This window comes from Lontra canadensis, unplaced genomic scaffold, assembly GCF_010015895.1.
Source record: "Lontra canadensis isolate GAN:19392208 unplaced genomic scaffold, GSC_riverotter_1.0 scaffold15, whole genome shotgun sequence".
Classification (NCBI taxonomy): Eukaryota; Metazoa; Chordata; class Mammalia; order Carnivora; family Mustelidae; genus Lontra; species Lontra canadensis.
Genome location: NW_022631009.1, coordinates 9,140,597 through 9,154,772, shown reverse-complemented (window position 1 = coordinate 9,154,772; position 14,176 = coordinate 9,140,597). Strand labels below are relative to the sequence as shown.

General features: G+C 33.1%; 1 protein-coding gene and 1 non-coding gene across 3 annotated transcripts in view; one reads left to right on the top strand and one right to left on the bottom strand.

The window, feature by feature from the left end:
• CSMD3 (CUB and Sushi multiple domains 3) overlaps positions 1-14,176 on the bottom strand; it is a 1,221,727-nt gene that overhangs the window by 429,661 nt on the left and 777,890 nt on the right. For both annotated transcript variants that reach the window (XM_032858445.1, XM_032858446.1), the window contains 2 exons: positions 7,630-7,812; positions 2,929-3,255 (listed from right to left, as the gene is read on the bottom strand). In XM_032858445.1, coding sequence (XP_032714336.1) covers positions 2,929-3,255; positions 7,630-7,812 — 510 coding nt within the window. The remainder of the gene's footprint in view (positions 1-2,928; positions 3,256-7,629; positions 7,813-14,176) is intronic.
• On the top strand, positions 12,257-12,363 carry LOC116868440. Its single transcript, XR_004382834.1, has one exon. It is a non-coding gene; the product is annotated as a U6 spliceosomal RNA (small nuclear RNA).

Here is a 14,176-nt window from a genome sequence, read left to right as displayed (position 1 = left end):
AGCAAACAAACAAAAACACACAAACAAGCAGTATGAGACGAGCCCTTATATATTTGGATTGAGAAAAACTGATTTTGAGAAAGGTTATGCTTATTTCTAGAACAGCCTTTATTTATTTAAAAAAAAAAAAAAAAGAAAAAAAAGAATTGGAGGCTCTCCTTTGACCCTACCTGTTTGCCTATGGTGTAAATAGGTGTGACTTTTAAAATATGAATTATATTCTAGATTACACTTCAAAGAACTGCTTCTGCCTATTTCTGGAGATCATTAGGCTTTGGCTGCGTAAAAATTACCACTATAAACCAGTCAGAATTCCAGTTATTCTGAATACAGAGCAGGTTGACTATATCTCTTTGCAAACTTTTCTTATGATTCAATCTTTTGAATGGAGAGACAGTCTTGTGAAGTTATAGTGAAAAGTTTCAAACGGTATGAAAGTCTTACAGTTTCTTTATAATTTTCCATTTATCATCTATTTGCTGCCATCTAGAAAAAGGGAAGGGAGCTAAATCTTGCAATTACCATGTTTGAGGCAGTGAAAGGAGCTTTGGAAATGTTATAATCTCATTTAACATTTCCAGCTGTAAAGAGTAATACAAGATTCATAAAAAGATAAGTAGCTGGTCTCAGGTCATAGAGATAGGATTGAAATGTATCCCTCACTCGGACTTCTAATTTTTCCTCAACAACACTGTATCTTGGGTTTTTCACGTTCTCAAAAGAACGTGAGTTCTTGAGTTCAGGGCCACTTTATTTTATTTTGTGTCTCCCAGGATATATTTAGCCAAGCTTTAGCAAGAAGCAGAAGTATAGGGGCGATGTGCATATTTTAATCTTTCAAAATTATAGATTACATGAGCCCTCCAAATTGTTCTCTTTATTCATCTGGATGACCAAGTATGTACCATAAATGTTTAAATTATTATGAGATAAATGAAAGAACCTTTAAAATATCAAAGTCTGAATGTGTACAATATAGTTATGAGGTATTTACAATTATTACTATATTCATGCTACATAAGTACATGAAGTAATTTTAAATTCTCTCACTAATCATCCCTTTGATATTATTCATAAGTTATATAACCTTTATTATTCATTCTCCTCATTTTTAAGTTCAACAGTACAGAAGAACATTAAGGTAACTTCTAAAATATACAAAATATATTTTGTAGGTATACTGTTTTTTTTAATTATTATTTTTTTGTGTGTGCCAAAAAACTCAATTGATTAAGCCTTGTTGTTCCTATATATAATGCCTGGTAGGTATTTATTTCAGAAAAATATAATTTCAGTAGAAAACATTAAATATAAGAATTTGCATATGATGGATATTATTTACTGAGAAACATAACAAGAAACAAGGAGGCATATTTCCATAATATCCTGAAGGTACCATAAACATTAAAGTTAAAAATTATATATGTTTAAGATAAAATGAAAATTTAGATGGATAAGTGCATATATATGTGTGTGTATATATGTATTCCGTTATGCATATAAATGAAGTATTGTTAAAACGACTTTCAGATAAAGCAACTATTTTATACAACAGTCTGTATGACACATGTCACAGCTAATTTAACTTTAATGATGTGCAATTACATGTTGACAACTTCACCACCAGTGACACTTTGAAAAGGCAGTAACTGCTTTTTGTTACTAATTACCAAAGCTCACCACTGAATGAGTGGGGGTGGAGGTTAGAGATGCCATTTTTTTTTTTTTTATGAGCAGGAAACTATAATCCTATTGTTATATGACACGAATATTAACTCATCAAGTTAGTCAATATCTGACAGTGTGGTAGCATCAAGGAAGAAAAAAACAGAGAGTCACTAGTATTCATTCTATGGCTTTAGAAACATTTGCAAACAGAAGCATTAATATGTAAGGGTATAAACACACTAAGATATTTTCTCCTTCATGTGATTCATTTTTTTTTTTTTGCTATATCAAACCATTTTTTTTCAGAAAAATACAAGGAATATGAGTGATAGATAAGAGTTATCTAACTCTTATCTGGATAAGGTTATTTAACTTAAAGAAATCTCAAAAGGAAGCAATATAATAAACACAATTAAATAAGATGTTAAGGTAATAGTTCAAAAGGCACCTAAACAAATGACAGTTAATGCTTATTGAGCATTTACTAGGTATCAAATATTTTATGCTAAATTATTTAGATACACCATCTAATTGATTCCTTACTAAAGCCTAAATATAGTTTTACTGACAGGCACACTGAGGCTCATTTATTAAACCTAAGAATGGAGCAGAGCCAAGATTTGAAGTTGCATAGGTTCAGTAGAGATGACACTCTTAATCTCTAAGGTACTTCTCTCCGGTGGTGGCCTTGCTAAATCAGCTCAGCGGTCTGCTGCCCCTAAGTTAATGACTGCCTGCTCTGTAATGTTTCTGCAGCCTTACGATTTTTTTTCTTTGGAATTATAACTCTGTTCTGTCATTATTTGTTTTTAGGTTCCCCATGTGTTTATGAATATTTTGGTTATTTTATTTTTTTAAGATTTTATTTTTAAGTAATCTCTACATCCAACATGGAGCTCAAAACTGCAACCCCAAGATCAAGAGTCCTGTGCCCCCACTGACAGAGCTAGCCAGGTGCCCTAGTTTATGAATATTTTGAAAGAAAGATTTCTCTCATTTATATGTTTGCATACCAATAATGGAGCAAAGTATATGATATATAGTAGGTTTCCTTAATATCAGGCTTCTCACAAACAGAGAAATGACACAACTGGGAGTAAAATATGGTTGGAAATCAAGAACTAAATGACTCCCTGGCACAATTTTATATATATACGATTTGTTCAAGTTTCCTGTTCTGTGGTGGAAGAGAGCTGGTTTATGTGATTCCTTTCTAGCTCTACATTGTAGAAATATGTTTTATGGAAAAAATAAACTTACTGTTATAAGTGATGTTAAAGCCACGTCCCGACATTGAATGGTCCGCTTGAAATTCCAATCGCAGAATATGACTATTACTGGTAAGATGGGAAGGCACCTCAGCCCCAGTAAAGGTTCCAAGAATTGGGGAGTCTGGAGAACCACCATCTTTAACAGCAAGGAAGTCAAACTGAGACTCCAGATCAAAGTCATTAAAAGAAAGATGAATCCGGCTCCCTGGATCAGAGATTATTGTCCAGATGCAGTTTAAATTATTTCCATACCCTTCTGGGTAATCAGGAGAAAGCACTGTTCCCATTGGTGCAGTAAAGTTAGATAGACAAGGAACTGTTAAAATAAGATTGTAAAATACAACAAATTTTCAAAAGTAATATTCTACCTTATTTTGCCATATCCTTATTGAACTTTATCCTTATTTACTTATTATACTTTATTCTTATTATACATTATTTTGCCACAACTATGGTAATGAATCAGCAGGTTTAAAAAAATATTAAAAAATGTAAATTATAAAACAGGAAAAAATGTTACCATTTTCACATATTAGAAGAGGCAAACTGTTACTTGGGGTGACTGTATGCTTAAATATGCATGAAAATGTCATGGGAGTAATAAAGGTAATTTATTTTGACATTTATCATATTTGTGTTGGAGTTCTATACAAAGTTTTTGTTTCTGTGCTTAAGAAAGAAAATTGGTAAGATATTTAGAGATTTTCATATAAAGCAAGAATCCTCAGGAAATGATTGAAGACAAAAAATATTATGTGGATATTAACAGAACGAGGATGGTGTAGCCCAGACAAAACTTGGAGGGAGGTTGGTGATTAGGTGAGGTTCATTCCTGCCATGGCTCTCGGAGTTTAAAACACAGATAAGAAGACAAATTAGCTTTTATAGCTATCACCACTAGTTGCTAACACTAGAAAGACAAACTTTCACATCTTACTAAAATGAAGTCTTTCCCTGCCCCTGCTTGACACCTCCCCTCAGTTTTCTTTTAACTTTTAAAGACATCTGAGCTAAATGATCACACAGAACATTTAGGAAGTAGAAAAAGGGTAAAAAACAAAGGTAATGGTCTTTTTACAGAGAGGAAATCACAGTTAAAATAGTGATGTGTTTTCTTCCAGTGGCTTTCATTACATAATTTGGGAAAAAAAAAATCCAATTCATTTAATTTTGCCCCAAATTTTATTTACAAAGAGTACAAAATTTAAACCTAAAAAATATTTTGCTAAATTTCTACCTGGAAAAGTTGTATTCACTTATTCTGATAGATATATATATATCCTCTACCAGCATAAAATATTATGATTATTTAACCTTCCTTATTTGATAAGAGAAATGACATATTATTAATCTGCCCTTCTTTGCCTACTAGTAACGTGGAAGATTTCTCCATTTTCTCTCTTTTTGGAATTATAAGCTTATGAACACTGATCATTTAAGATTATGAATACTTACTCTATAATACTCATTCAATATTACCATTCACATAATATTCATATATTATTTTAATAATGTTAGTATAAATAACTTTTTTGAATATTAAAATAATAATTTCTTTGGTTTTTAATATTGTTTTTTAAAATTTAGATCTTTTATTAACATTCAGAAATAAGACCAATATCTATTTCTCTAGCTACAGAAATATAAAGACAAAAATGCAACCATACCTATATATATGTGTGTAAAATATGTAACATATGTAAAAGAATGATAGGAATTATATATATAATCAGTTGTTTATTACTATATATATATAATTTTTTATCATTTTAAATATAATTTCTAACCTAAGTTTGCTTCTTCTGTATGGAATGATGTTAGGAGTTAACACCACATCTTGGAAACTGATAGCCATTGGGCTGGATCCAGACTGTAAATGTGTCTGGTATGATTTTTGCTTATGCTTGTACAAAAATTTGAAATCACATTTTAAAATCATCCTACTTCACATTTGAGGGGAAAAAAATCAGGAATTCTAGCTTCTTTGAAAACGTTAATGCACTCCAGTTCCCTACCATTTCCATCATGGGTGCATACATACCTAGTCCTATTCCTTTCACACCTTTACCTGCCTGCATCCTGGAATCATTTGATTCTACTGCCCTTGACTTAAAGACAGGGTCAGCAAACCTTCCGTAAAGGAACCGATGGTAAATGCTTTGGCTTTACAAACCACATCATCTCTTTTGCAACTACTTAACACTGTCACAGTAGCAGGATATCAGGCATGTGCAATAGGTAAATGAAAACACACAGTTATGTTCCAATAAAACTTTACCAAACTAGGCTTCAGGCTAAATTTGTCCCAAAGACCTTATTTTGTTAATCTCTGATCTAAACGATCCCTATTCTGGCAAGTGATGACCAAGATCTATCATGCTAATCTTCCATCTCTAATAAACAGGTCAAAGCCGATGTAATACTCTAAACCCTTAGTTATATTAGATGCAGTTTTTAATGACACTTCCTTTGATCCAGGGTTATATTTCTGTGAGTATCACACTAATTTTATGGTAGCAACTTAATATTATACTTTGAAGGCCACATAAGCACTTTCCTTTTAAAAAATTCTCACATCAATTCTACTGTTGCCTTTTTTTTTTTTTTTTTAAACCTAGCGGCATGTCAACACATCCCTAAAGAATGTGTGTCCCCAGATAAATTATGTTAGGATTTTTATTGAACTTTCAAAGCAATTTTCATACAATTCACATTTATTATAATGTAATAATATAATGTGTTCTTATTCAGGAACATGGCATCTATCTTTGTTTTTCTCATAAAATATTCTTTTCTGAATAAGTCTGTAATTTTCTACAGGTTATTTGGATTTATGCAAGAATTATTTCCACATATTTTACAATTTTACTTTTCTGAATAAATTAGCTTTCCATTACATTTTCAAATTAGCTATTGGTGTATAGAAAACTATTAATTACTACATATTTATCATATAGCAAGTTGCAGAGCCTACTTACTTTTAAAATAGTAAAAAAAAAAGTGACTTCTAGATTTTCAGGAGTTTAAATTTGTTTTAGTCATCATTATTTTAAATATTGTATTAAATGTATTTTAATACCCCTTAAAATGACTTAAAGACAGTTTCCTGGTGGTGGGTATTAAGAAGGGAATGCATTTCATGGAGCACTGGCTGTGATATGTAAACAATGAATCTTGGAACACTGAAAAAATAAAATAAATTTTTAAAAAATCATTTCATTTTTGATGTGGTATATTGTATTAATAGATTCTCCAATATTACACAAAATTGTCTCCTTGGAAGAACACCTAGAATTAAGGATCTTTAAGTCTTTGGAAGTATTACTAATAGATAATGCTAAGAGAATCCAATCAAACGCTCCTAATACATTTTCTTCTCTTACAGTAGGAACTTCACAAGGTGATCTTGGTTAGGGATGAACACTGGTCCTAAAAGGAGAGGGTTCTATTGAGGCGTTATATGCACTCTTCCTCTCCTACATTTTCTAAAGAGCTCACAAAACACATTTTAATTTGGGTAATTTCTGCCACATTCAAAAAATACTCACTTTGCTAAAACCTAAGATTAGGTATCGTGGCAATGAGTATCCAGACACTATCCTGAGAAACAATAGTGCTTACTCGGTATTTGATTCTTTTTTTCTCTTTTTAACTATGCAAAAATACGTATTAGAAAATGACCTCTAGTCTCTTTAAAAGTTCTGTTACTTTTAAAAGTGTTAAATAATTTTAAATTGTTAAGTAAGCAACACTTCCAATAAAAGAAAATACATGTTTTGCAGCATACATTGTAACTCAGATGAAATGTAGGTCTTGAAAAATGCTACTTTAAAAAAAAAAAAAACAGTTAAATATTGAAGTAAAGTTTGTGCCTTTTAGGGAATGAAAGTTTTCACAAATGAAAAACATTGTGAGTTAGATACAGATGAAATATCTTAAATTTGAAAACCAGAAAATTATTTTTATTTTCATGAGTATTGGCTTTATATGTTACCATTTGTGAATAGTCAAAGCCCAGATGCAAAATTTTCAATATTATACCCATATCTGATAAGTTGCATTTGTTGGTATTTAACTGAAATTGAAAGCGTATCAATAGATAATATAAATTATATTTTTGTTGTAGTTAAACTGCAATGTTATAATGTATTTGAAGAAATATATTCTTCTAATCCAAGCATACTGTATATCATAAACATTAATGAATTTTTCCCTGTGCAATATAAATAAATGGCACAGAGCAAGTATTAATGTGAGCATCTACAAGCAAAAAATAAATTAATGCATTATACATAGAATATAAGCTTTAAATATTTTAAGTACTTTTGATCGAAAATAAGCATATACTATCTTGTTAAAATAAATAAATGAATCTACTAGAATTAGCTCAGATGTATAATTTCTGTAAGAAGTATGCTATCTATAAAGTATAAAATGCCACCAATAAAACATTATAAGAACACATGTAATATATACTTTGCAATTACCAAGTGAACTATGTTAACTTTATTTAAATCTTTAATGAAATTTATAATTTGGCATAAGCATACTTGTTAAAGATAGTATCACAAAGTGCTACTCGTTCAAAAATAATTACACGGTTCCAGCTCTTTGCAAATAATTACAAAAGCAATTATATGCAAGGACAGGGTAACATATGCTATCTGAAAGGAAAGCATTTGGTACTCACAGATACAGATGGGTATGTTTGCAGACCATTGGTTATTCTCTTGACAAACAATGGATTTCTCTCCAATTAATTCAAACCCAAACTGGCATTCGAACCTTAAAACATCACGATTAGAAAATCCATCGCCTTCTCTAATTCCATATAAGGGTGTACCAGGATCACCACAACTTTCTTTTTCAATTTCTGCAAAAATAGAAGATACAAGTCACCTTCCAGGGGTTTGAGGCACATGCTATCGATATGACCAACTTGGTAGATGTACACTCTCTATATCTGAGATATTTCAGAACAAAAAAGATGAATATGTTTTCCAACCTTATTTTTTTTTTTTTTTGTGCTACTCTTACGACTATAATTTGATGACATGATCTTTAGAAAACAATAAATGTAGTTCTTTCATTTTGTAGATGGGGAATCTGGGGTGACCAAAACACATGCTAGTGATTGTGCCTAACAGAAAATTTCAATTTTTTGTCTGCACTATACACACACACACACACACACACACACACACACACACACACATATACACATCTCTGTATTTTCCCCAAACCCCCAAAACGTTTCTTATTTTTGTTATCTGTACATGATACAGTAAATCCTTAGGTCATGACCAGGATATGAGGTACTGTTGCTCGTCTCAATGTTCCTACAGCAATCAGTGAATACCTTTCTTGTAGGGTCTGCCAGTCTCCCTGACACTTGCTGGTCCAATTATTTCCCCAACTACACCTGTCAAAAAAAACTTCTTAGGGCGGGAATCAATTTTGCATTCCAAATCACCCAGATATGTTCCTCCAAAAATATTTCTATATGAGTTAAATTGAAGAAGGTTGAAAAAATTCTCTTAAAAGCACATGAAAGCACTCTTTCAGCTGACATTCAAAGAAACTCCAAATGTCTAGGATCTTCATTGTGAAGCTAAGAATGTCAATAGCAAATTATTGTGGTAGTTGTTTTCATTTTTAAGTCACATGAAATCACACTGATTGTCTTAAAATGATGGAGAAACAACTTAAAAGATAAAACTTTGAGATAAAGTTATGGCTTCTATCCTGATATTCCAGCAATCACACATTCCTGAATTTTCTATAATCTACCGGCACCAATTTGAATGGTCTCTCCAGTTGTTTTCCTATGTTTTTATAATTATACATAGGCATATATCATATGAAATATTATAAACATCTATATTTATGTAAATATTAAACTCCTCTCTAAAACTATGTATTATAATACATACATTACATATGCATTATAATTTTATTGTAGTATACTGTGACTGTTATTCTATAACTTGCTCTTTTTCTAACCAAACAATAATTTTGCATTTATTTTTGAACACCTGTGTATTTTTATCAGATGCCATAGATGGCTATAATGCTTCCTTTAATACATGGATTTGATATTTGATTTCTATCTATCCCAAGAAACTCATATCAAGACCTGAGCTGAAACAGCATTCAACCCATTACACCACCCAGAAGCCCCTAGATTTGCTGTTTTTAATGTCACTATCATTTACCTAGGTATTTTTATTTATTTATGATCTATTCATTTATTTAAAGCTTGGGGCTTGATAGATTTCTTCTGTCAAATAACTTGTAACTTTTTTTACATGCTGAGAAATTGTTACCATTATTTCCCTTAAAATATTTTTCCTTATGTACTTTCATCTCTCTAAAATTCATTTACATTGGATACTGGAATTTGGGGATTTAGCCTTCATGTTGCTCATTCTTTAAATTCTTATTTTTGAAGTTCTCTATTCTGCATTCTTGAAGAAATATATATATATATATATATATATATAAATATATATGTTAATGTATACATATTCTGATTTACTAATTCACTGTGCATGCTTATCTAATCCCAAATCAACCTAATACTGAAAAATCATGTCATTTTTTTGAATATTTAATGATTATTATTACTTTTTATTGTTTCATAACCTCCTACTATTCTTTCATGAATGCAATTTCTCCCTTTATTTCTGAGGATATCTAATATACTTATTTAAAATAATTTTCTTAGTCCTCTTTCAACCGTTTCCTTGGGTATAAGCAGAAGAGTATGAAGAGAGCAGAATGAAAGTTCTAAAGCAGATTGTTTAAAGAGAATGTGGGAAATCATAATTGTTGTTGATCTTGTAATGAAGGTGTGGGAGGAGGTACTTGAGGAAAGAACAAGACTACTGGTTTTGAGCAAGCTGTCAAATAACTGTTCTTATCTGATTGCTTTGCCGCAACTCTGCAGGTCCAGCACTCCCCATCTTCACCTTCACCATCTGCCATCTTCAGGCTTATTTCTTCTAATGTCAGAACCACCTTGTAGTTCTGGGTGTAAACTTTTCCCTCTGTTGAGCAGTGGTGCAGTTCACTTTTGTGGTCTTCATTTTGAGTTGGGGAGCCCTCCCTCTTGATATGGACTCTCATTCCATATCTGGGTATTTGGCTCTGTAGCTGAAATATTTTCCTCTGAGGTCATCACTGCAGTTTCTCAGAACTGCCCACAGACTCCTTCCTGGAGGCTTCTAGCCCCAAAGCCCGGTGTCTTCCTGCACAGAAGCCATAGCAAGAGCCTCCCATGATGACACTGGTTTATGAAATTCTCTGCTTACCTCTATATTCTGTATATATTTTTACACAGTTATTTATATACATTTTTGTTAGGGATCCCCTATAGCCTCATAACAACTGACATTTCCTCTTTCTATTCTTAAGCATCAGTGAATTTTTAAAATATGTTTTCTAAAATCTTTGGGATAGAAGTGAGAGTAAGTGCTTACTCTACTGTTTTGAAGCCAACCATATGTTTTTTTTTTCTTTGTTCCTTGATTTTTGAAAATCAAAGATATATTTTCTTTATTATTATTATTTAAATTCAGTTAGTCAACACAAAGTACATCATTAGTTTCGGATGTAGTGTTCAGCAATTCATCAGTTACGTACAACAACCAGTGTTCATCACATCTTGTGCTCTCCTTAATGCCCATCACCCAGTTCTGCATCCCCTACCCACCTTCCCTTTAGCAATCCTCAGTTTGTTTCCCATATTTTCAGATCATAATGCTTTGAAACTGGAGCTCAATCATAAGAGGAAATTGGAAGGAAATAAAACACTTGGAGGTTAAAGAGTATCCTGCTAAAAAATCAATGGGTCAACCAGAAAATTAAAGAAGAATTAAAAAAAAAAATTCATGGGAACTAATGAGAACAACTCTTCATAACCTTTGCAATACAGCAAAGGCAGTCCTAAGAGGGAAGTACGTTGCAATATATGCCTTTCTCAAGAAATAAAGAAGGTCTCAAATACACAAGCTAACCTTACACCTAAAGGAACTGGAGAAAGAACTGCAAATAAAGCCTAAACCAAGCAGGAGAAGAGAAATAATAACTGGAGCAGAAATCAATGAAATAGTAACCAGAATAACAGTAGAACAGATCAGTGAATCTAGAAGCTGGTTTGTTGAAAGAATTAATAAGACTAATAAGCCCATAGCCAGACTTATCAAAAAGAAAAGAGAAAGGACCCAAATTAATAAAATCATGAATGAAAGAGGAGACATCATGACCAACCCCAAGGAAATACAACCAACTTTAAGAACATATTATGAGCGACTATATGCCAACATATTAGGCAATTTGGAAGAAATGGACGGACTCCTAGAGATATATAAGCTATTAAAACTGAAACAGTAAGAAATAGAAGATCTGAACAGACCTATAAACTGCAAGGAAATTGAAGCAGTAATCAAAAGCCTCTCCCAAAACAAGAATGCAGGGCCAGACAGCTTCCCAGGGGAATTCTACCAAACATTTAAAGAAGAACTAACACCTATTCTTCTGAAACAGTTTCAAAAAATAGAAATGGAGGGAAAACTTCCAAACTCATTCTATGAGGCCAGCGTTACCTTGATCCCAAAACCTGACAAAGACCACACCAAAAGGAATTATAGATCAATAATGCTGATAAAAATGGATGCTAAAATACTCACCAAGATACTAGACAAAAGGATCCAACAGTACATTAAAAAGATTACTCACCACATGGGATTTATTCCTGGACTGCAAGGGTGGTTCAACATTTGCAAATCAATCAATGTGACACATCACATTAATAAAAGAAAGGACAAGAATCATATGATCCTCTCGATGCAGAAAAAGCATTTGACAAAATATAGCATCCTTTCTTGATTAAAACTTTACACGTATAGGGATATAGGGAACATACCTCAATATCAAAAAAGCCATCTATCAAAGATATATTTTCAACAAAGATGTAATTTTGTAGCCACAGTACTCTCATACTGAAAAATATGCAGTAAGTACAATAAATACATACCTATTATATATCAGTGTCTTTGAAATTTTTTTTTGTACCCAAGAGGTGAAACTGATATCTGAACAAATAGTTAATATGCAACAGATGACTATTACAGTAGAAACAGTCACAAACAATAACTAAAAATAGTGGCTATCATTTTTTGAGCATGAAAATTGTGCTGGCACTGTGGAAATCTTTTTTCAACATTAATTATATAATTTAATCCTAACAACTCTGTGATGGAATTAATTGTCATCTTTACAGATGAGAAAGCTGAGAATCAGAAAATTTAAGTATGGTGCTCGCTTCGTCAGCACATATACTAAAATTGGAACTATACAGAGAAGATTAGCATGGCCTCGGTGTAAGGATGACATGCAAATTCATGAAGTGTTCCATTAAAAAAAAAAAAAGATAAGCATAGCTATAGACTGAATAATTGCCCTCCTCCACCCCCCCCATTCATATGTTGAAACCTAATCCCCCATGTGATGGTGTTTTGAAGTAGAGTTTTGGGGAGGTGATTAGGTCATGAGGTTAGAAGCCTCATTATTTATAAGGGATTAGTGCCCTTATAAAAGAGGACTTTAAAAGCTCCTTTGCCTCTTTTGCTGTGTGAGGACACAGAGAGAAGACAGTCATATATGGATGAGGAAATGAGCCTTGATCTTGGACTTTCTAGTCTTCAGACTGAGATATTTGTTATTAGTCACCTAGTTTATGGTATTTTTGTTGTAACAGCCCAAAGACACTAACTCAGACAATTTCACAAAACTTGTGTATAGCAGAGTCTATGTGCAAAACACAGTCTTTTTTTCCTCTCTTTTTAGTAGGCTCCACAACCAGTGTGAAACTCACAACCCTGAAACCAAGAGCTGAACTGAGATCAAGAGTCGGATACTTAACCAATCAAGCCACCCCGGTGCCCCACAAAGTCTAAATCAGTAAGTTATACTGGAGGAATTTTCATTCTTTAATTTCCCATTTATGAAATATTTGTTTTGTTTCTAATATGTATCAAAATGATACTAAGTATTAGGGATAAAAGATAAATAAGTTGTATCCTCTGCTCTTAAATGAGGGCACAAAGGAGGAATAGCTAAGCCCTCTTGGAGTTGGAGGTTGGCAAATAGGTAAAGGTGATCCTTGCGCTTTGAGTCATTTCACTGAGTGGATTGGAGAAGAGGAAAAAAGGAAGGTATTTAGGTGGAAGATGAGCAGTAGCAGTAAAAATATGTAGTCTTTTTGCTTCTCTTTCCTTCTATAGGTGGTGACTTGGTTGGAAGCTGAGTCTATCGGGGTTACTTTAACAGAATACCATAAGCTGGGTTTATGAACAACAGACATTTGTTTCTCTGGGTTGTAAGAGCTGGGAGGTCCAAGATCAAGTGTCTAGAGATTTGGTGTCTGGTGACATCCTATTTCCTGGTTCACAGACAGCCTTTTTTTTGCTGTGATGGGGTCTAGGACAGGCCCTACCAGAGTGTGCCACTTTGATGTGTGGATTGTTTTGAGTTGAAGTCAATCAAGGCCCAAGGGACCCAGGAGTAGCTTTTTGCCTCCCTTTTAACTGCCTGAAAGCATTTAGTTAGAGGGCCTGGCCTGGTAGACAGCTATCACTGAAAATAACTACAAAGAGTATGAGCTAGGTGTGGTAAGCCGGAAGGAATTCAGCAAGGCCTGTTTGTTCAAATTCCTCTTTGTGTCCCATTGTCTCTGCACAGCATGGCAAATATTTGTTTAGAAACATTAGCTTTCCCCATCTTCCTGTAAATTGTCTTCCTCCCCTTTGAAATCGCAGATCCTTCCCTCTTTCTCCTGAGCTCAGGATGGTATATAAACCTCAATTGCTTGACTATTAAGAAGACTAATATCATGGGGGTTCTTATAAATATGAAATTAACATTTTCTCCTGTTAATCTGTCTTATGTCAACTTAATTATTAGACCAGCCAAAGAACCTAGAAGGGAAAAGTTTTCTTCTCCACTAGCTGCATCCGCACATGGTAGAATGGGTGAGGGAGTTATCTGGTGCACTAATCCCATTCACTGGGATTCCACTCTGATAACCTAATCATCTCCCAAAGGCCCCATCTCCAAGTCCATCACACTGGCCATTAGATTTCAACATACGAATTTCAGGGGGCACAAATATTCAGCCTACAGCAAAGGCAGTGAAGGTAGCACTAAGCATTGAAGGGTGGTGAGGTCAAGTAGTT